General features: G+C 40.5%; 1 protein-coding gene across 2 annotated transcripts in view; it reads left to right on the top strand.

The window, feature by feature from the left end:
* Nucleotides 1–12,108, top strand: part of rab28 (RAB28, member RAS oncogene family) — a 153,116-nt gene extending 141,008 nt beyond the window's left edge. Inside the window, exons 7-8 of one of the 2 annotated variants that reach the window (XM_078214924.1) lie at nucleotides 8,091–8,191; nucleotides 8,678–12,108. In XM_078214924.1, the coding sequence (XP_078071050.1) occupies nucleotides 8,091–8,186 (96 nt within the window). In that variant the 3' untranslated portion in view covers nucleotides 8,187–8,191; nucleotides 8,678–12,108. The remainder of the gene's footprint in view (nucleotides 1–8,090; nucleotides 8,192–8,677) is intronic. The other variant, XM_078214933.1, reaches the window with a different exon arrangement.
* Nucleotides 12,109–22,192: the final 10,084 nt, after the last annotated feature.

The raw sequence follows: 22,192 nt of genomic DNA, 5'->3' as shown, positions 1-22,192 counted from the left end.
TGAACTTTCAGACCCACCAAGGGCAGGAATGGCAGCGGACAGAGCCTGAAAATCTTTGGTGCCATCTGATGCCACTTTCCATTTTGGAAATTTCCAGTCGACCTCCAGTTTCCTTAACTGACTGTTGTTCTTTATTCGTTCATGGAATGCAGGCATCGCTGCAAAGCCAGCATTTGTTGCCAGCCCTAATTGCCCTTAACCCTGACTCCTGAACTGAACATTTCAACCATATTGCTGTTGGTCTGGTGTTGCACATAGGCCAGACTGAGTAAGAACAGCAGATTTCCTTCCCCAAAGGACATTAGTGAACCAGATGGATCTTTATGACAATTGACGATAATTTCATAGTCGCCACTACTGAGACTAGCTTTATGTTCCAGATTTATTAATTTGATTCAAATTCCACCAGCTGCTGTGATGGGATTTGAACCCATGTCCCTAGAGCATTATCCTAGATCTCTGGAATACTAGTCCCAGGATAGTCCAACAAAAAGGGAAAAGATGGATTAACATTTTGGGGTCGAGGTTCTTTATTAATGTTCCAATATAATGCATTAATGAGCATAGTGAGCATTAATATTCAAATATGATAATGGGAAATGGAATGTTTCATTCACTTGAGGTTCCAAATTTGCTGCAGTTTAAAACTCCTTACTCAAATTATATAAACATTGAATAGACATATGTTTTTCACATACGCACAGTGTCCATTCTAATCTCAGCTAGGATATAAAGTTTAAAGATTGTCATCTAATGGACACAATAGGGTAGAAATTCTCTAAAGCGGTTCCTGATGTTCCATCATAATTTTGAGATGAGATTGGTAGAAACTCTAGGAAATGGCTTATTGTGAGAGATCAGCAGAATGTCCTGACTGATGAATGATCATATTTATGTGATTTGTATCCGATGGCCTGCATTTTGGATTCATTTGATTCTAATTAATTTAATATATTAACTAAAAAAGGATTATTCTTGACTTGTATTGTTAACTGGCATGTTCTGTGTGATTAGATCTTGCAATTTAAACAAACATGTTGGAAGTTAATTGGGGTGGATTGCACAGATTGCTGGTTGAAGAGGCCAGAAGCTTTGAGATGAGATAAGGCTCCTGAAAAGTCTTCAGCGTATATGACCTTAGTTGAAAGTTAGTGACCTGTTTTTGTGATCGTATCAGCAGGGAAGCTGTAATTAATTTAAACTTTTAGATAAGATGGAGTGAAGATGATCAATTGAAAATTTAGCCGAGCACTCATTAACTAATTGCCGTGTACAAGATCTGCCTTTTATGGTACCAAACTCATCTCTGACCAGTCTAAAGCTATTTTCTGGTTTCACATTACTTGCACACTTGAACTGACGATTATTTGAACAAAAACATAATTTCAATTGAGCACTAATATATATAGTGCGTGCAATCAAATTATGCAGCAGTTGCGCTGAAAAATTGAACTTTTGGAGACTAACTTGTTTCCTTTTGCATTGTAGCTTTTACAAACAGACTACAACTGTTTGTAAGAAGCAATTTTATATCAGACTTGTGCAAATGTTGATATGAATGAAATACTATAAACAAACACACCATCTTGCTTACTTTGGTTGAGTTTTGGCTCCCTGCAGTTTAGTTTCTTTTAACATTCTAAACACTACACATCTCTACAGTCTGAATATATACAATAGTGGTCTAAATCTTTGATGAAAGCAGATCATATACAGTTTAGGCAAACTGAAACCTACTTAATGGTTAATTTTGCTGATTTAGGGGTGTTCAAGCTTGTATCACTCATTTCAGGCCTGTGCTGAAACCAGTTTCTCTGTTTTCATAGCATTATTTCAGACGCAACGCTTACATTTGAAGTAACACAATGGGGATAATGTTCGGCATTGCTGGGTTTAGCCAGCAGGAATGTTGGGATAGTAATTTTTAATGTTATACAACTAATTTGCTACACTTGTACCATAAATGCTTTGGATATAACAAAATTGGGAGTAAGACAGAAACAAAAAGTTGATTCAAAACAATGAATGTTTAAATATTAGAATTTAAGTGATTTGAAATTTTGTAGTTTGTTTTATAGCCTACTTAGCTGTGACTAAATTTGTCTATACATCCTGCTAATGTTCTTATTGTAAATATTTCTATAAATGTATCTTTACATGTATGTCTATGTGTGCATATACAGAATCATAAAATCCTTACAGTGCAGAAAGAGGCCATTCAACCCATCGAACCTGCACCGACGACAATCCCAGCCAGGCCCTATCCCCGTAAATGCACGTATTTACCCTGTTAATCTCTCTGACACTAAGAGTCAATTGAGCCTGGCCAATGAACTAACCCGAACTAACCAACACTGGTCAAGTAGCATCTTGATTTTAAAATCCTCATGCCCTTCCCTATTTCTGTAGTCTCCCTAAGCCTCACAATCCTCCAAGAAAGCTGTGCTGCTCTTATTCTGGCCTTTTGTGCATTCCCAATAATAATTGTTACCATTGGTGGCCATGCCATCAGTTGCCTAGGCCCCAAGCTCTGGAATTTCCTCCCTACATCAGATTTATCATATTTATTGTTGCAATCCAATTTCTTGGATTCGGTTAGTCAACCATCCACCTTCCGGCTTCAGTTAAAACCAAAATGGGCGATTTGGAGGCAGTTTTGTGTCAGAAAACCATTCAGCCCCAACCTGCTTTCTTTTTAAGATTCAGCCCTATGTTTCTGCGAGTGAAAGAGGGGGTGGTTTCCTTGGGGCTTTTCCCCCTGAACATGGTAATTTAAGTGGAAGTTGGGCAGAAACCCTTTTCCCAAATGTAAACAAGGTTTTCATTGTTCGCACAAGACAGCTAGAGAACATCTGAGGAAATTGACCCCTTTGAGATTTAACAGCAGTTTAATATTTTTCTTGAGAAATGCTTGTCTAAAAAAAGCCAAGATCCGTGAAATAAACTGGGTACTGTCAAGTCTACAGTGAGCTTCTTATTGTGGCCTGAGAACAGCGGTGTTTGCAGGTGGAGTTTCAGCTCTGTGGGAACTGTCAGTTTATTTCAGCTATCTCAAAGAAGTGATTATTTTTATTGACCTTTTTGAAAGTTAAACATGACTTTGTTCACTTGGCACTTTGTCAAAATGTAATCAATCTAGGTGGAGATATTATGGCTTCATTGGTTGGACAGTTGAATTTGAATCAGTCAATGAAATGACTCTTTACAGATGGCTTATGAGGCAATCTTCAGCTCTGTTTATGCAGTTTTTAAAAGGATATCTGATGTTCCTACACTCATTATCACATTGTAACAGTACCTGAATGATGGAACTATTTTCACATTGCGAACCCTCCCAAATTCCCTTCAAAGTTTCTGAAATGAAAGATTAATTTTTTTGTTCCTTCTATGAGCAACTCGGCAGTGATAGGGAGTGGAATAGGAAGGAGAGTTTGCACTTTGTCATTCATAATATGCACCACGTGCATAAGTACATAAGAATTAAGAGCTGGAGTAAACCTTTCGAGGCTGCACTACCATTCAGTAAGATCACGGATGATCTGCCTCAACTCTACTTTTCCACACTATCCTCGTATTCCTTAATTCCCTAGTATCCAAAAATCTTTCATTGTCTGTCTGGAATCTATTGATTGGCAGGTCTCTGGGGTGAGAATTCCAGAGATCCTTGACACTTTGAGTAAAGGAATTTTTCCTCATTCCAATCCCTTATTCTGAGATTATGACTCAGTTCTAGACTCCACTGAGCATCTTCCCTGTCAAACTTATTAAAAATTTTATATGTTCCAATGAGATCACCTTTCATCCATCTAAATTGTAAGGATTATAAGCCTACTCCACTCACTTTGTTCTCAAGGTCACTCATGCATCCTCGGAGTCGGTCTGGTGAACCTTCATTGCATTTTATCCAAGGCTAATTTATCCTTTTGTAGGTATGTGGACCAAAACTGTACATGTGAATTCCAGGTGTGGCCTCAACAAGGCCTTGTACAATTGTAGTAAGACTTATTCACTCTTAGCATTTATTACAAAAGGATTGGAGTATAACACACCATTTGCTTTCCTAGATGCTTGCTGTACTGCATATTGACTTCGGGCGATTCATGTAAAAGGATCCCAGGTCTCTCTAAATACCAATATTTCTCACTCTCCCATCATTTAAAAAAACTATTTACCTTTATTCATTTTTGAGTTGATAAATTCACATTAGCATTTATATATATATATAATATACACATTATGTGTAATATATTATATATGGATGTTCCTTCTTTCATGGGCTGAATTCTCTGTTACTGGAAATGAGATGTTGGAAATCTGAAATAAAAATAAAACACTCTGGAAATATTCAGCAGGTGGAATTTATCGGACATGTTCCCTGCCAGAGAGTGGGACCATTTGCAGGTTGGCAATCCAAATGATGAAGAAGAGTGCTTGCTGAGGCTCTTGGGCTGAGCCACGACATTAGCATCCCACCTCCAGGTTCCCTGGCTGTTCAGGGTGGGTGAGAAGGATGATGCACTCATTTTGTCAAAGGAAGTATTTCAAATTAAAGGGACAACAAGGCCAGCATTTACTGTCCATCCCTAATTGCCCTTGAACTAAGTGGCTTTCTATGCCACCTGAAGGGGCAGTTAAGAGTCAAAGAGTCACAATTAGGCCAAAAAAGGTAAGGATGGTAGATTTCCTTCCGTAAAGGACATTAGTGAAACAGACAGCAACAATCAATGATCATTGTTATGGTCACCATTACTGAGATTAGCTTTGTGTTCCAGATTTATTAATCGAATTTAAATTCCACCAGCTGCTGTGGTTGGATTTAAACCCATGTCCCCAGGATATTATCCTGGACTTCAGGGTTACCTACCCAGTGATATTACCACTATGCCACCACCTCCTTCACTCCCACTGAGATTATATTCCATTGACCATATTCTTGCTCACTCATTTAACCAGTCTTTTCTGTTTGCGATTTCAACACAGCTTACTTTTCCACCAAACTTTCTATTGTCTGCAGTTTGGATTCATTATACTCAGTCATCAATCTCATTGTTACAGATTTTAAATAGCTGAGGACCAAGCACTGCTGCTTGTGGTATCCTGCTAGTTATACCCTCCCAACCTGAAAATGGCCTGTTTAATCCTACTCCCTCTGTTTTGTTCATTAACCAGTCCTCAGTTCATGCTAATATATTACCTCCAAATCTACAACCCAAATATTGTGTAATATCCTTTTTGTGTGGCACCTTATCAAATGCTTTTTTGAAAATACTTCTGCACTACATTTGTGGTTACCTCTTATCGAGCCTATCAGTGACAACCTCAAAAAACCCAAACAGATTTGTCCAACACTTTTTTTGTTTCATTAAACCGTGCTGACTCTGTATAATTCTATTACAATTCTCAAAGTGCTTTGCCACCACAACCGTAACAGATTCTAGCCCACCCATCCATCCCTCCAGTGTAACCAAAGCCTGAGAGTTACAATTTCAATCCAAGGTCTGGTTAGTTCAGTTACTTGGTGGGCGTTTAACTATTATTCAGATTTGGTCATGGACTCGCTCTCTTGAAGGAGCCAAAGGTTACTGACGTGCTGATTGGAATTTATTTTTTGAAAAGTTCAAGTTTGACTCCACACCCCACTGCAGTATTGTCCAAATATTTCTTTGGTTCAGAGCTGCAGTCAGTGGAAAGTTTTTGCCTAAATTGATGCTTTCTTTTCGCTCCAACCAAAACATGGTCTGGGCAGAAGGATTTGTTGGCATTAGGAAAGAAATAGAAAGTAATTCCAGCTCAAAGGGCACGCTCTCATTCTCTTGCCCTCTGTCCTGGGCAATCATTTGGGGATAAATTTAATCTAATCATCCTGCGGGGTAACAAATAGGATCAGATTGCCTGTTTTACACACTGCCAATAATACTCTTTGAAGTACTTTAGGAATGCTATAAAGATAACGATAGTAGCAAGGTGCACAGATGTGGGTCATTGGGTGTTGAGGGATGGCTGATATCGTGTTCTAGCTCTGAGGTGTGAACAGTTTGGAAACATGGCATCACTAATGGAGTTCATCCAGCTTGTTCTAGAGCAGGACCAAGATCGCACTGACTTCCAGTGGCTTCTCACAATCCTAAACCTTCAAATAAGATATCTACTTCAAAAGCAAAATTCTGTGGGCATGGAGAATCTAGTACCTCCTAGTGGCATAACACTCCATGTGCCAAGCCTGACCTTTTTCCTCAAATCCCCACCTGAAGGGCCAAAGTTCTCACTCATCCTCATCCCATTGCCATCTTGCATCTAAGCACCCTCCCCAAATATTGGGCAGGATTTTCTGGCTGCGCTCGTCCCAAACCAGAAAATCCTGCCCGGGGTTAATGGACCTTTCCATGGTCCGCGCTCTCCGATTCCCATGGTGGGCAGAACGGCAAAATTCACCCCATTGTCCTTTCCACATAAGCCATTACAAGTGCTCGCATCTCTTTGCGTTCTCTCCTTGCAAGAGAAGAGAGAGCTCTGATGAAGGGTTATTCAGGCTCGAAACGTTGGCTCTATTCTCTCTCCTTAGATGCTGTCAGACCTGTTGAGATTTTCCAGCATTTTTTGTTTGTGTATGAGAAGGGAAAACATGACTTGGCAAGGAGATGGTGTAGTGTAGCCCTCCACTAATGGACACCTTACTGACAATTAACAATGCGTGCTCTCTTGCTCCACTGGGAAGGAAACCTTATTCCAAGAGTTTTCAGATGTCAGAAGTGACCTACCATGAGAATTTGAACTTCCTGAGGCATTGGTGTTCAGATATGTCTGTCTGAAGACCCTATATTTGAGGCTTACCTCTTTTCCTCTTGATCTCAGTGTCCATCTCTCTGTCCTGTGAAGGGGCATGTGGCTGCAAAGAAGGATGCTGTTAGTGCTTTTGGTGGTGGTATTGCTTCTAATCTTGTCAATCAGAAATTCAAGGTGGAACTACATAAGCAGATCCCAAACTGTGGTGGAAGCTGGCACCAGGAAAGTGCAGCTGAAGGCGAGTGTAGTGCTCCATCAGTTAATTGCTTTCCAAGAAGTTTACTATCACTTGATGAGTAGGGATAGCACTTTATAAGAGACATGCTTTCAACAGCAGCCTCTTCTCACCTGGCCATGCTGAGAAATCCAGAATTGAGGGTTAAAATAGTACTCAATGTGCCACTTAATTACTAGTAATTTAAAAAAAAAATTTTTTTAAAAATACTTTTCCAATTCAATCAAATCAAATCCAATTCAGAGTCTCAACAAGTTGAGACATTTCCGATCCAGGCTGACAAGACAGGGCGGGCGACTAAACCACCCTGTCCTGGGCCTGATCTACATGAGTCAAGCTGATTGGAGAAGGGGGAGGATCCTCCTCCAAGACTTGAGCTCATTTGCATCTTAGCCAAAAGGCCGAGATTAATTACTAGTAATTACTTAACTGCAAGCTGTCCAAGGCTTCCCAGTTTACCTTCAATTTCACCTCTGTGAAATCCCAAAGAGAATGGGATGATGGGGGGGATCCCAATCCAATGTCACTTTTTAGAAGATTTAACTCCATAGATGCAAATCTGTGATATGTTTTTCCATGGTCTAGTAGAATACAATTATATTCATTCCATTTATTCTCCATACTTTTGACTGTTCAAACATTTTATGTACACTATTAATCATTTCTCTGCATCAAGATCTGACAGTATTCAAATGTTTTTTTGAATATTTAAACAGATACTTAGCTATTTGTTTTTTAATATTTGGATCTTAATTCTACAAAAAAAAGTTGTATTCATTGGGTCAATTCACCTCTGTCCTGCCCTGTACATTTATTTCATTGCCTGAATTTACTGATCGACATTATTTTAACACTGGTAATTTATTTGAAGTAAATGGGTTACAGGTAGTGTTAAAATAAAGTCAACTGAGAAATCTGTGTTTTAGTATTTTATTTTGCTTTATTTTATGTTCACTTTAGTCATTGCTCGATTAAAAATGTGAAACATTTCAATTCTGTCTTCATTCTTCCTTTCATTTTTTTCCCTCTACTCCCTCCCTCTTTTGCTGTCCTGGCATCTTTTTGTTGGCAGCGTATTGTCAGGGCCGAGTTGGTAAATTACCCACATGATGCGAATCTATCACAGAGCTCTGCTCAATGCCGGAGTAAAGTGTGTGCCATACAATAATTCAGGTACTGCAGCAAAAACTTGAACCCATCAGTTTTTTAGCTGTGTTGCATAAAATGAAAGACAAAATGTAGCACATTTATACAGTTATTTTAAATATTACCTATAGATATTATGTATATTCATCCCCATTCTGTATCGCAACTCTTACATTCGTATTGTGCCTTTAAAGAAATAAAAACCCTAATGCGATTGTTATATTATAGTGGATCCCCTCCAGGCCTTTGCTTATTGAAACTTAACTCGCGCATAGTAAGCGACAGTTTATTAAACCTTGTACATTTATTTTTATGGGGGATTAAGTTGATTCTACTTCATTGCCTCACGGTTCAACAATACAATAATACATTATCTACTTCATTTGTAATTGAAAGTTTTACTGGTCTTGTATTAGCATACTTATCCCCTCTCAAATAAATCTATTTTGACTTGTATTTTATGCTGAATTTGCAGAATGATCCATAACATCTCTACTTCTTCTTTTGTGACAGCGTGTAGTGAAGGCAGATATTGTGAATTACAGCCAGGAGCCTGTGGTGAGAACTGTGAACCCTCCTAGAAGTTCAATGTGTGCAGTTCAGTGATCCCGTCACATCCCCATATTAGTACATTTGGCAACCCTGCTTCGTTCACACAGGCCCATTCTTTCTCAGGAACTTCGTTTTGACAGCAACCATCTCGGCAACACAGTAAAAGACTTCACGGATTGACTGCATTACCGTATGCTGAGAAACAAGGCAGCCACTGTCGACTGCAGAGATCCAAGAGGTTGGACCACACATTTGAGTATGATTTTCAGAACTGAGTTATGAAAGAATATTCACCATTCTGTTTAAAATGATGGTGTAACTGCATCGGATATGTACTCATAACTATCAAAAGTCTAATTTATACAGCAGTGCGTTTAAATGTAATTCAACATTTACAGAAATTTATTTTAACTGCAAATTCACTTAAAATAACAAAAGGTAAAGTTTTATAGATCTGGAAAAACAAGCAACTTTTTATTGTAACTTTTTTTAACCAGAAATGTGGGCTGTGCAGAAGATTGCTGTGAGGACCTGAATCCTGCTAAAAACTATTTACGAAAATAGAGTCAAGCCCATTAAAATTAATTTGGTTCATTGAAGCTCAGCCCTCTTGTGCATTTACTCTCCTACATCATCCAAATGCTTGCTGAATGCCCTGAGTATTTTTGCCTTTACTACTTGCCTGGTTGATTATTTCATGCATTAATCATTCTTTCGGTAAGACTTTTATCTGATTAAATTAGATTTTAGCAATTTGAATTTAATATTCTCAGAGCCTCATGTCAAATTCTGGGCATGCTTTATCTATGCCATTTGATATTTTAGGCACCTTGGTGGGGTTCTCCTTAACCATTTTCTATCCAGAATTTCTCATTTATTAAGTTTTTCTTTATAGCCTTTTTCCTTTGACACTTGGGAATCAGGCATGTTGCTGACCATTACATCCTCACCTGTATGTTTGTGTGTGTGTGTATCTGTCCATTTTGTACATACACATTTTGTGGCATGATCAGAATTAACTGCAACATTATAAGTGTGATCTGAGATCGTACATTACAAAGCCCCAGGATTCCTATAGACCTGTACTCAACTGATCTGTCAGTGTGTCTTAGCGTTATATTAGCATTTTTAAAATTGTGTGCTGTCTAGTCTTTGAAAGTCATGACCACTTTCGTTGTAAGATCTTTTTCTAAGAGTGCATTTATACGGCAGCTTTTGCCTAACTGCAATGCTGAAGTTTCACTGTAAATCTGGCATTTGGTCTCAGTATAAGAGTTCCTGAAGGAAGCAGTCTCACCTGCTTAGATTTGAAACCACATGGAGTATAATTTTGATCCCTGGACATTTCTGAATCATCTTCATGTTAAAAGTTTATAATGCATGGAAGTTGCCATCTGAATATTCTAAACATTTAAGTTTTCAGCAGCTGAGAAAGGAACCTCATGCAAATTTGTACATGGTATACTTAAAAATCACCTTTACTTAACCTAAAGTGCGCTACTTTAATTTGTCAGTATTATATTTCATTTCTGCATTTTGCTGCAAATCTTCATCTGCAGCCTCATTGATATTATCTTTTCTTTGGTTTAGACATTCAAGTTCATTAATATATATTAGAAGCAGGATCCAAGAACAGAATCATGTCTCTGCCCAACACACTTTTCTTCCCTAGCTTAACACTATGGCCTTGAAATTCCTGGGGATCTCATCTGCGAGGGTAAATGTGGCAGGTCAGAACTGTCACTCACCTACCCCAGGCCAAGATCCCACCCTGAATCCTTGGGGTGGACCATTTGCTTTCTTGGGCGGACAGTGGGATTTCCGCAGCCATTAGTCTATCCACCCAGCCTTTGTGTGATGGAGCAGTCCAGCAGGGCCAAAGAAAATATGTTTTCAGTTTTCTGTATGAATTACGGTAGTCTGCTAAAGGTTTGTGGTGTTCAGTAGACTGGCTCTCGATTGACTTTGAGTTCTTCTGAATTTCCCAGGGAAGTCTTAGAATAGAACCTATTAGAATAATTTCCCCTATTTTACGTTATTATGGATATTAAAGCCTGTAGTTTCCTAAGTCAGTACTGTCTACATTTTTTGTTTCATTTCCCACACTCCCTTCTACTGATAATGGAACTGACCTGTAATTGAGAGTTTATATTGACCTTGTTTGAATTTAATCTGAAAAGAAGTCATGTTGGATTCTGTTAACTCTGTTTCTCTCTGTGCAGATGCTGCCAGAGTGCTGAGTTTTTCCAGCACTTTTTGTTTCAACCTTTTTACATTCACAATCTGTATAAATTTGTATCCTTGCATTCTGTGAAAGCAATCTCAGTTCCAGTTGTAGTTCAGCAAACACCATGCACAGTTGGAAGTCTTGCAGGATCAACTCCATGTTTTATAAATACTGTGTGTGTGTCATGGTTTAATACAGCAATGAGAAATGCACATTTCTCAATCAATTTTAATATGATCGTCCTCACTAAGATCCCAACCAGGGTACTAGATGAGTTCAGCTCACAAAGGCACATTAATTAAATTATAAAATAAATTGTCTGCAATCCTCTGCAAACTTCACAGTTCTTGTTGTAAATAACTCATTGATGTATCAATGGTAGTTAACTAGATGCACAATACTTGCAATATGAATGAAGGCTCAATTGTTTAAAAGCATTTCTGATATTTTAAAATTATTTTTTTGTCATGTATTGCATAAAGGTAATTAGAGTTATGTTGCAATTTTATTCCAGACTTTCCAAGCAGATCTTTCTGCTCAATGCACAATATAAAGTAGAATATGAGCTGCTTAAAGTATTGTTGGGCTGATGTTGTAACTGGAATATAATTGTTTGTGAACGTTGTAAATTTTATCCAGGTTTCATTTGTATGTGAATATATTGGAATGAAAATGTTTTACTGCTCTTTTAGAATGTATATCTGCTTATGAAAATATAATCAGAGATTTACAGAAGTTGGTCTTATTTGATCCATTGAATATTCATGAACACAAATTATGATAAATAGCCTGATGTTAACTGAAAATATTTCAGTTTCACTTTTCACATTGGTACTTCTAAATATTCATGCGCAAGTAATGGATGTTTTAATTTTGTGTAATTGACACCAGCCAATTTAACAATTTAATAAGAGGTTCCGTAAACAAATGTATAAAGGAAAGTTGTACTTCTATGTTTCTCCCCCCAAAAATATTTTTTACTCCAGGTTTGAATGGACGATTTATGGACTAAGTGGTGATGGGTTATACTTGCAAATTCATGAATGAACTGCATCACACGTCAATTGACCTTGTTGCTTTTGTGAAGCTCAGCACTGAAGGTTCATAAGGCTGTTTGACCATGGTGGACATTGCTGCTAAGCCTCATTTGGGAGAGGAATTTTTATCAAGGATGGTTTTTCATCCTCCAGTAGAAAAGTCATCGGGCAGATTTTCATGCTCCTGGAAGGTGGACTAAGGGGGGGGCCATCACTTTCCTGACTCCCATCAGTTAAATCCAGGATGGGAAGGGTCAAGGATGGCTTTTCTGCCCAGAAGTTATTTGAGGCCATCAAGTGGCCACGTAAGGGATCTCATCCCTCTACTGCTAGTATTAAACCTTGTGGCCTGATGGAGAGGTTCCCCAATGGAGAGACCTGCCAGTGACAAGGACTGTCCATGTGTGAAGACCCCCAACTGCCCTTTAAACTAACCAGCACTCCCACTCTGCACCATAACCTCCTGCCTCACCTACCTTTCTTTCAGGGCTCAAGTGATGATCTTCAGCCTGGGCCTACTACAGTACTGGCTGTGGCCACCTGGATATCAACCCTAAAGATGCCAAAGACCTTGTCATCAACCAGATTAGTTTCTGATTGACATCTAATTGAGGTGAGGAGGTCAGAATGGCCTCAGTGGGATTTCCACTGGCTCTCCAGCCAGTGGAAAGGCCTGTCACTGTGTCTATCAGATTCCACCCACACTGTGTTTACGCTGTTATTTCTGGGTTTGTGTGAAAAAAAAAATTTCAAGCGAAGTTGCAGTGAAATGAGTAAGAGAGGCCCTGCACAAATCCACCCCATTGGTGCACATTCTCGATCAAGGTTACTAAATAATAATTAGGAGCCGTAAATATTGCATGCCTTTCCTCTTTTTGACAAGTAACATTTTAAGCCCATATCCCTGCAGTTTGTTAGTGAAAATGAAAGATTTATATATGGTAGAGATACTAGGAAAAGCCGACTGCATTAGAAGAGATTGTCATGAATTTCCAACTTTGAGATCAAAGAAACAAGGTGGAAATTCAGGACAAAGTTTCAGTCCGTTCAGCACATCGTCCAGTTTTTAAGTTGAATTTTACACTGAAATGTCCATTCCAGAGATGTCTGCCAGTTGGTCATAAATTATGTTAACTTTAAAGCCCAATTACTTAATTTGGGTATCAAGGCAGTTCTTTGACTGTTTGCTAGTTTAGACTTCAGAAACCAAATAAAATGAGCATCTAGGTTTGCCATGCTGTCCTGTTCCAGAAGAGGGTTTTAGGAGTCTTTCATTAAAATTTGTGACAATCTGTTATGGCAAATTTTGAACCTATTTCCTTATATTATTTTTATGTTTGTTTCTTTCCTGTTTCTACTTAGCTGATCAGAAGATTTTGTTGTGCTTCCCAGAGGGGATATTTTATTCAACTTACCTGTAGAAAAAGAAGAGGAATGTGAGCAAGGATTAGCTGTCGGCCACATATGCCAACATAGGGGTGGATGTTTCCTTCCTTGAAGAGTATTCGTAAACCAGTTAGTTTTTGCAGGAATCCAGAAGCTTTCATTGTCATTTTTGTCCTGATGCTGAACTGTCATTTACCCAATAAATTGAATTTGATTTTGATACTTGCCATGGCAGAATTTGAACTTCCACCCTCAAACTTGCAACGTTTCATAGAATCCATAGAATCCCTACAGTGCAGAAGGAGGCCATTCAGCCCTTCGAGTCTGTACTGACCACCCAGACCCTATTCCCACCCAGACCCTATTCCCATAACCCCACATATTTACCCTGCAAATCCCCTGACATTCGGGTCAATTTAGCATGGCTAATCCACCTAACCTGCACACCTTTGGATTGTGGGAGGAAACCGGAGCACCCTGAGGAAACCCACGCAGACACGGGGAGAACGTGCAAACTCCACATGGACAGTGACCTGAGGCCAGAATTGAACCTGGTGTTGAGGCAGCAGTGCTAACTACTGTGCCACCGTGCCACCCCGTCTTGGCTTATGTGCTTTCAGCTGTGAAAGACATGCTTCAAGCCTAGAGTTTGGAAAGCTGGAGAATTATATGTTTAGATGGGGTATTTTCAGATAGTTATGGTTAAGGGCATCAAAATGTGCAAGTAATGTGGTCGGAAGGAACTAGGGGCCACTCATTTAAACAAGGAAAGCAGGGAGAGGTTCAAAGTGTTCACTTTCCTTGGAGTTTGATTGACCTGTGGAGCTAAATTCCACAGATAGCAGTGAGGAGTGACTCTGTACTCATTCAAGGGGGCATTGACCATATTTTTGTAAAGCAATATGACTACTGCAGAAGGAAAATAAGATGGATTTTTCAAACACGTTTGGAATCTCTCTCAGCTTGTCTGATTGTCTTTGAGGATCGACAGAGTACTTTTTTGACACAAGGTTCCTAAATTTGACACAGGACTCTGTCTTTGCCTTACCCAGCTGGGAGTGCAGGGAGAAGAAAGGTCTGTAGAATCATAGAATCATAGAAACCCTACAGTGCAGAAGGAGGCCATTCGGCCCATCGAGTCTGCACCGACCACAATCCCACCCAGGCCCTACCCCCACATATTTACCCGCTAATCCCTCTAACCTACGCATTTTAGGATTCTAAGGGGCAATTTTTAACCTGGCCAATCAACCTAACCCGCACATCTTTGGACTGTGGGAGGAAACCGGAGCACCCGGAGGAAACCCACGCAGACACGAGGAGAATGTGTAAACTCCACACAGACAGTGACCCGAGCCGGGAATCGAACCCAGGACCCTGGAGCTGTGAAGCAGCAGTGCTAACCACTGCGCTACCGTGCCTCCATCTGTACATGGAGATGAGTCCAAAAAAGAATGGGATGAGCACATATGAACCTAATTCAGCTCCAGCTGAGTAACACAACCTATATTGTCATATAATAAGACTTGAAACATTGGCTTTGTTCTATCTCCACAGATGCTGTCGGACCTGCTAAATTTTTCCAGCATTTTCTGCTTTTGTTGTATATCATTGTACTACTACATTACAGTAGCATCGTCCTTTCAGCTCTTTGAAGGGTGTGCTCTGGAATAGCAAACAATCACCTTCCTTAACAACTGTTGCTAGCTGATAAACAGAATCTTAAAATGTTCTTCTTAACACAGGTTTGACCTTCTCCCTTCACTCTTTCTATTCTAGCTTTTTGCTCCAGTCAGCCATTTTGTTTTTGTTACCCACAGATCATATGCAAGGATTTAATATATATTCATTGTGCAAATAAAATTCATAGAAATCATAGAAACCCTACAGTGCAGAAGGAGGCCATTCGGCCCATCGAGTCTGCACCGACCACAATCCCACCCAGGCCCTACCCCCACATATTTTACCCGCTAATCCCTCTAACCTACACATCCCAGGACCCTAAGGGGCAATTTTTTAACCTGGCCAATCAACCTAACCCGCACATCTTTGGACTGTGGGAGGAAACCGGAGCACCCGGAGGAAACCCACGCAGACATGAGGAGAATGTGCAAACTCCACACAGACAGTGACCCGAGCCGGGAATCGAACCCGGGACCCTGGAGCTGTGAAGCAGCAGTGCTAACCACTGTGCTACCGTGTGGTGAATAATGTACAGACCAAACAGAAAATCTGCCCTTTCCAACCAAACTAGAATTTATAGATTACCGATTGCAATTTTGGTTTCTAAACTCTCCTCACAGTCACCCCGCTTATATAATCTAGCCAGGAGTATTTGTGAGTGAAGTTTCTTCCACATTGATTGTTCCAGCTTACATTGCTGTTGTAAATATATAGTCTTAACGAGAAAGAAAAGTACAAATATAATGAAAACCTGATGGAAAATGCTTGGGAAGTATCCCAACAGTCATTTTTATTTTCAAAAGATTTGACCTTAACTTGTAGATTTTATGGTCATGATTAATATCTGATGTTCAGCTTATTCTCATTAAATATTGCTTGAATGATATTACTGACCTGATCTTTCTTTTACATTGCTTTGGACTTTAGATTCCCATGAACAGACTGATCTCATTTATATCTGATGAATTCCCTTCCTAACAGCACTGTGGGTGTTCCTACACCACATGGACTGCAGCCATTCAAGAAGGCAGCTCATCATCACTTTCTCCAGAGCAATTAGGGATGGCAATACATGCAGGCCTAGCCAGCGACACATACATCCCATAAACATTTTTAAAAATTGCATCATTTATTTTTATAAAAAAGGACTGATTAATAACAGCATTGAAAAAAGTGCTTGATAGCTGAAAAAGAGACATGCTATGAAATATTCATTGGGACAGATGCAAAAATTGCCAATTTCAAAGGGAGGAACAAATTATACTGCGTGATAAAAGGGGTGCCGATTGGCAAGTCAGCTGGGAGTGTTTGAGTCATTGTCAAGGCAAATGCACCAGAGCGCTATTGTCCCACACACTTTTGTTTATTCAAGACATTATATTCTGCGAATGGGCAGCACTTGCTGAAGAACCCAAATGCGTTAAGAATTACACTAACAAATAAATTGACTAAACAAGCAAGGGGGAAAATTGGTATTCTTGCATTTCTCCTGACAAGTGTAAGACAAAAAGGCTTGGCAGCTTGTCTCTTTCTTTCAACAGTACCCCAGTTCATTACCAAGTGGCTGTTTGCATATCTGAGACAGAGGTATAACTGAGACCAAATTCAAGATATCACCATAGTTTGACTCTCAGGCATGTCAACAGCTCAACTAACTATTGCATTTCTCAAGGGTGTATTAGACCCAATGTTGTACCAGTGTTTATTTTGTCATGACTGGGTAAGAAGGAGTGAACTGGTCTCCCCTTTATTCAGCCCCTTCACTTGGTCACACAAAAGTTTCTCAATTTATTTTTGAGAAACGTTTGTGTAAATACTTTCCTGTAAATACTTTTTCCAATCCAAATGTATTTACTTTTTAATAAGGAGTCAATCAAACCTGGTTTTCTTGAGTCAGAGAGAGAGCAAGTTTATTAGTTACTAAACCTGAGAAATATGAGGCACTGACACACGCACACATCTCAGAAGTAAGGTAAGTTGAAGTCCAAATAAAAACAAAAGGATTAAGTCCTTTACTTGTCTATGAGACATAGATCGTTAAAGGTTGCATCTGTTTGAGGTTGGCTGGTTTTCTTTAAAATCTTGGAGTTGAATTGAAGTTCAGGTTACTCCACTTTGCTGGAGACAATATCAATTTCAGTGAGGGATTTCTTAATGTTTACTTCAGCAGTTTTTCCAAATGGTTTTGATCATTTTCCTTTGTCTCTGACTTGGCAAAATTAGATGCCAAACCTCTTGTCTTTATATTCCAAGAAAGGAATTTGATTACCATGTCTTGCAATCATTGTTGTAGAACAAGTAATCATACTTTGATCTTTCATCTCAGAAACTTTTGACACATTTTGAGAGAATAGAAACCAACAGGAGATGAGATTAGTTTGTCCTCTGCAGGGGGTTCTGAGTGTTTGCTGGGTATATTTGGCTGGTTACCAGATCCCATTGTCATGACAGAATTACTGTTAATTAAAATCCAGCACTTTGTATCTTTAGTGCCTTCCTTTTACGAATCTCTGCCTGAAGTGGACCTTGACACCCCCTCAGTGTGAAATTTCTTGTAATATGTCAGGGCAGGTCTGCAGTGCAATCCATATAGGACATTTTCAGTGGTCAACGTACAATACCAGACATGAGGTGATTATGGTAGCCATCTTTGGTCAGTGCCTTTCCTTGCAATTATTGTTTTAAACAGGTCCCCTTTAAATGGTCTAATATATTTTTCGTTAGTTGGTGAAGTTATAGGTAGATTTCACTCATTATTTCCTGTTGTGACAATGTCTAAGCATATTGATAATGCCGAATGGAGACCAACCAAGCAAACGTGCAGAATGAAATATAACAAATTGGTTTTAGGATTACTAATCTATGCCATTTTTGAATTTAATCAGTTTGTGCCACTTTATTGTCTCAATAGGTGACCACATCATAAACAGTACCCACTTGGAACATGTCCACATTGTAAACTCACTTAAACAGATGTGTTGTGGCAGCACAATTAATCATGCCCCAAAATCATAATGAGTTTGATCATGTGCTCTCTGAAAGTGAAGAACTTTTCCTCTTGTGGCTTCAATTTTGGTGTTCCAATGTCCCACATCAAACAGGAAGAGATATTTGCGGAATTTGAGCTGCTCTATTTTCAGTTATCCTGCCACAAGCCCGTGTCCAATGAAAACAGTGAGACCTTGATAGTGCATCTAGCTGATCCAGCACATGCTCATTTGCAGATATCTAATGACTTGGCCAATGTTCACATGCAGTGCAAATGTCTGGTGGCATTGCAAGGCCTCAAGACCTAACTAGACACACATATTTCCAAGCTGGACAAAGTGCCTAAAATAGTCATCCTTAACAAGCACGACTACATTAAATCTTAATGATGGATTAAAATCTGCATCTATTGGAGCTGTTACTAAGAATGACTGCACAGCCGCCAACAACTAACAAAACATTTCTTAGACTTATGTCAGAGTAGCGAGCTGCCTTGTGGTGTATATGATTGATTTACTCCGTCCATGTACGTATGGGTTGCCCAAGCACATAATAAGGGCCATCAAACGAGCTCTCAAACATTTTCATTGGTTTGCATGACAAATGTGTTTTTGACGGAATGACCTCTCACCCCTTATATATTTTAAATGCATAGATGACATGTTTACTATATTTGAATCTGCAGCTGCGTTAAGAATTTCTTTACCTTAATGAGCTCCATCCCATGCAAGATTCACCTTTGAAACTGAGCAGCTGAATGAGCTTGCTTTTCATAGCAGGAGTAGGAAATTCAGCCCATTGAGCCTAATATGATCATGGCTGATCTCATCTCGGTCTCTACTCCACTTTCCTGCCCATTCACCATAGCCCTTCAAGCCCTTGCTAATTAAAACTCTGTCCACCTCTTCCTTAAATTTACTCAAACTTCCAGCATTCACCATGCTCTGGAATAGTGAATTCCAAGACTCGTGACTCTTTGAGAGAAGTAATTTCTCATCTCTGTTTTAAATCTGCCACACCTTATCCTAAACCTTTTGTTCTAGCTTGTCCTACAAGAGGAAACATCCTCTCTATGTCTATTTTGCCAATCCAACTTATCATCTTGTACACCTCAATTAGCTCTTTCATTCTTCTTAACTCCAGGGAGTATAGACCTAAACTGCCCAATATCTCTTCATGAGACAAACCACTCATCTCTGGAATCACTCTAATGAACCTCCTCTGAATGACCTCTGATGAAACTATATCCCCCCTCAAGTAAGTGGACCAAAACTGTACACAATATCCTAAATGTGGTCTCATGAATGCTTTGTACAGCAGCAGCAACACTTCATTACTTTTATATTCTATTCCTTTAGCAACAAATGCCAAAATTCCAATTGCCTTCCTTATTTCCTGCAGTACCTACATACTAGTTTTCTGTGATTCGTGCACAAAAACACCCAGATCCCTCTGCACTGAAGCACTCTGAAGTTTCTCTCCATTGAGATAATAATTTGCCTTTGTATTTTTTCTACCAAAGTGGATAACCTCAAACTTATCCACGTTAAACTCCATTTGCCAATTTTTGCCCCATTTACTTAACCTATCTATATCCATTTGTAAATTTCTTATTTCATTTTCACAACTTACTATCCACCTATTTTAGTGTCATCTGAAAATTTGGTTATGGTATCTGCTATACCAGCATCTAAATCATTTATATAGACTGTAAGTAGTTGGGGCCCGAGGACTGAACCTTGTGGCACCACCCTCCGCCACCCCCCCCCCCCCCCCCGTTATATCTTGCCAACCCAAAAAAGAGCCATTTATTCCGATTATGCTTTCTGTTAGTTAGCCAAACCTCTATCCAAGCTAATGAATTACCCATAATTACATGTGAACTAACCTTCTGTATTAATATTTGGTGTGACACCTTATCAAATGCCTTCTGAAAGTCCAGATAACTATATCTACAGGATCACCATTATCCACTTAGCTTGTTACATCTTTAAAGAACTCAAGCAAATTAATCAAACATGATTTACTCTTCATAAAACCATGCTGACTCTGATGGATTGCATTGGGACTTTCTAAATGTTCTATTATTACTTCCTTTATAATGGATTCTAACAACCTCTCAATGACAAATGTTAAATTAATTCGCTTTTCATTTCCCTTCCTTTTTGACATTATCTTAGCGTTTTTCCAATTCACTGAAACCATTCCTACAAAAAGGGAATTTGGGAATATTGTAACCAAGGGAATCACTGGGCAGAATTTTACGAAAATGATTCTAAGTGTCCAGCTAGCGTGAAAAAGGGAGAGTTCTTGATCCATTTTTTGGGCGAGTTTTCAGGCCTAATTTTATGTACTTAGTCATTGAAAAAATGATATGGACTGTTCCTCGCTGCTGCAGGCAGTGGGCTTGGCTTAATTCGCCAGCCAGCCTGTAAAGGGAACTACTGTGCATGTGCAGACCTCTGATGCTGCACATGCGCAATTTCAGCAGCAGGGGGCTGACAGACAGAAAACCGTTAGGCCCTCGCTGCTGGAGCCAGCCTGAACCAACCTCCCCAGCCCCCACCCCACAACTGTTGGTGCCCGTGGCTGATTGTAAGCTCCACAAATGCATCTAGCCCCTGCCGCCCGGACTGATAGGGGCCCCCCTTCCCCGATCCAATCCCGCAGGAGGGGGCCCCCCATCCACCCTGCCCCCAGCACTGCCAGGCTGGCTGTGCTAAGGGACACCCCCCCCACTGCCCTCGGCCTCCCCATGGGCCTCAATGGCCTCCAGTTCCACTGGCAAGGTCAACACGACTGTTCCCCATTCATGGGGAGACGGTGTTTTCCTCGCTGGAGAGAACCTCTCCTGGTGAGGCCATAAAGGCAAGAGAGCCCAGACGGTTGAGTGCCGGGCTCACTAAATGCATGTAAATTAACATTAGGTTATATTTAAATAAATTATTCAGCCTCCGCCCATTTCCGGGCTCTTGTAAAATCGCGAGAGCCGAGAAATCGGGCATGATCCTGATTTCTTGGCTCTCACGTGATTTTACCAGCCTGCTCTGCCCATCAATGGATGGGGTGAGCTGATAAAGTTCTGCCCACTATCTCCAATGCCATTTCCTTTACGACCCTAGGATGTAGGCCATCAGGCCTTGGGGACTTGCCTGCCTTCAATGCCAATAGTTTGCTCAGTACTTTTTCCCTAGTGATGATGATAGTTCTAAATTCTTCCCTTTCTATAACCTCTGCATTTTCTGTTACTATTGGGATGGTACTCAGGTCCTCCACTATGAAAACTGAGGTAAAATATTGAGTTATTGGGCCCTATTTTACCATTGGGCAGATGTGAAACTGGGAGTGTTTCAGAGCCTACTTTTAGACCCGTTCTCAGGTGCCCCCATACGCACGCTGCCTGAAAAAATATCAGCGATTCCGATTCGTGCTGCAGAAGCCTGTGGGTGGGGCTTAATGCACCCGAGACGCTGCAGATCCGATCGGAGCCTCCAACTGCGCATGCGCAGAAAAAATGATGGAATGCGGCTCCCCTGCCACATCCCTCCCGGGCCAGATAATGCCTCCCCCTGGCCTCCACAGACATTGCCCCACCTCATAACATTACTGACCTCCTTATCCCTCCCACCCCCTCCGCCACCCAGACCAATCTCGGGCCCATCCCCCTCACTGATCTCAGGCAGAGTGGCAGCAGACACCACCTTCCGGACCCACCTCCCACTGCTTCCCCCACTGATCTTGAACCGAGAGTCACCAGACCCACCTCACCCCCCCCCCCCCACCCCCCCCCCCCCCCCCCCCCCCCCCCCCACCGATCTTAAGCAGAGAGCCCATCGGATGCTCGGCACTTACTTCCTCACTAACTGGAGCACCCAAATCGGACTTTTGTAGAGCATGTCTGTTTTGCGCCAATTCTGGATGGGCCAACGCTGTGGGGAAGTGCCGATAAGGTTGGGTGTGCAGCCCATTCAGTCAATTTAAATGCATACAAATGCATTTAAATGACTGTCATGCCTGTTTCGGGTGCAGGCCCGATCGCAACCATTTTTGGGCCTTCGTAAAGGGGAAACTGTCACGGAGGTGGGCGTGGCTTACACTACATGCCTCACGCCCGACTTTACCAAGTTTTTGCGCCCAAAATTGGGCGCAACCTGA

This window comes from Mustelus asterias, chromosome 1 (assembly GCF_964213995.1).
Source record: "Mustelus asterias chromosome 1, sMusAst1.hap1.1, whole genome shotgun sequence".
Taxonomy (NCBI): Eukaryota; Metazoa; Chordata; class Chondrichthyes; order Carcharhiniformes; family Triakidae; genus Mustelus; species Mustelus asterias.
This window is presented reverse-complemented; position numbering and strand designations above follow the sequence as displayed.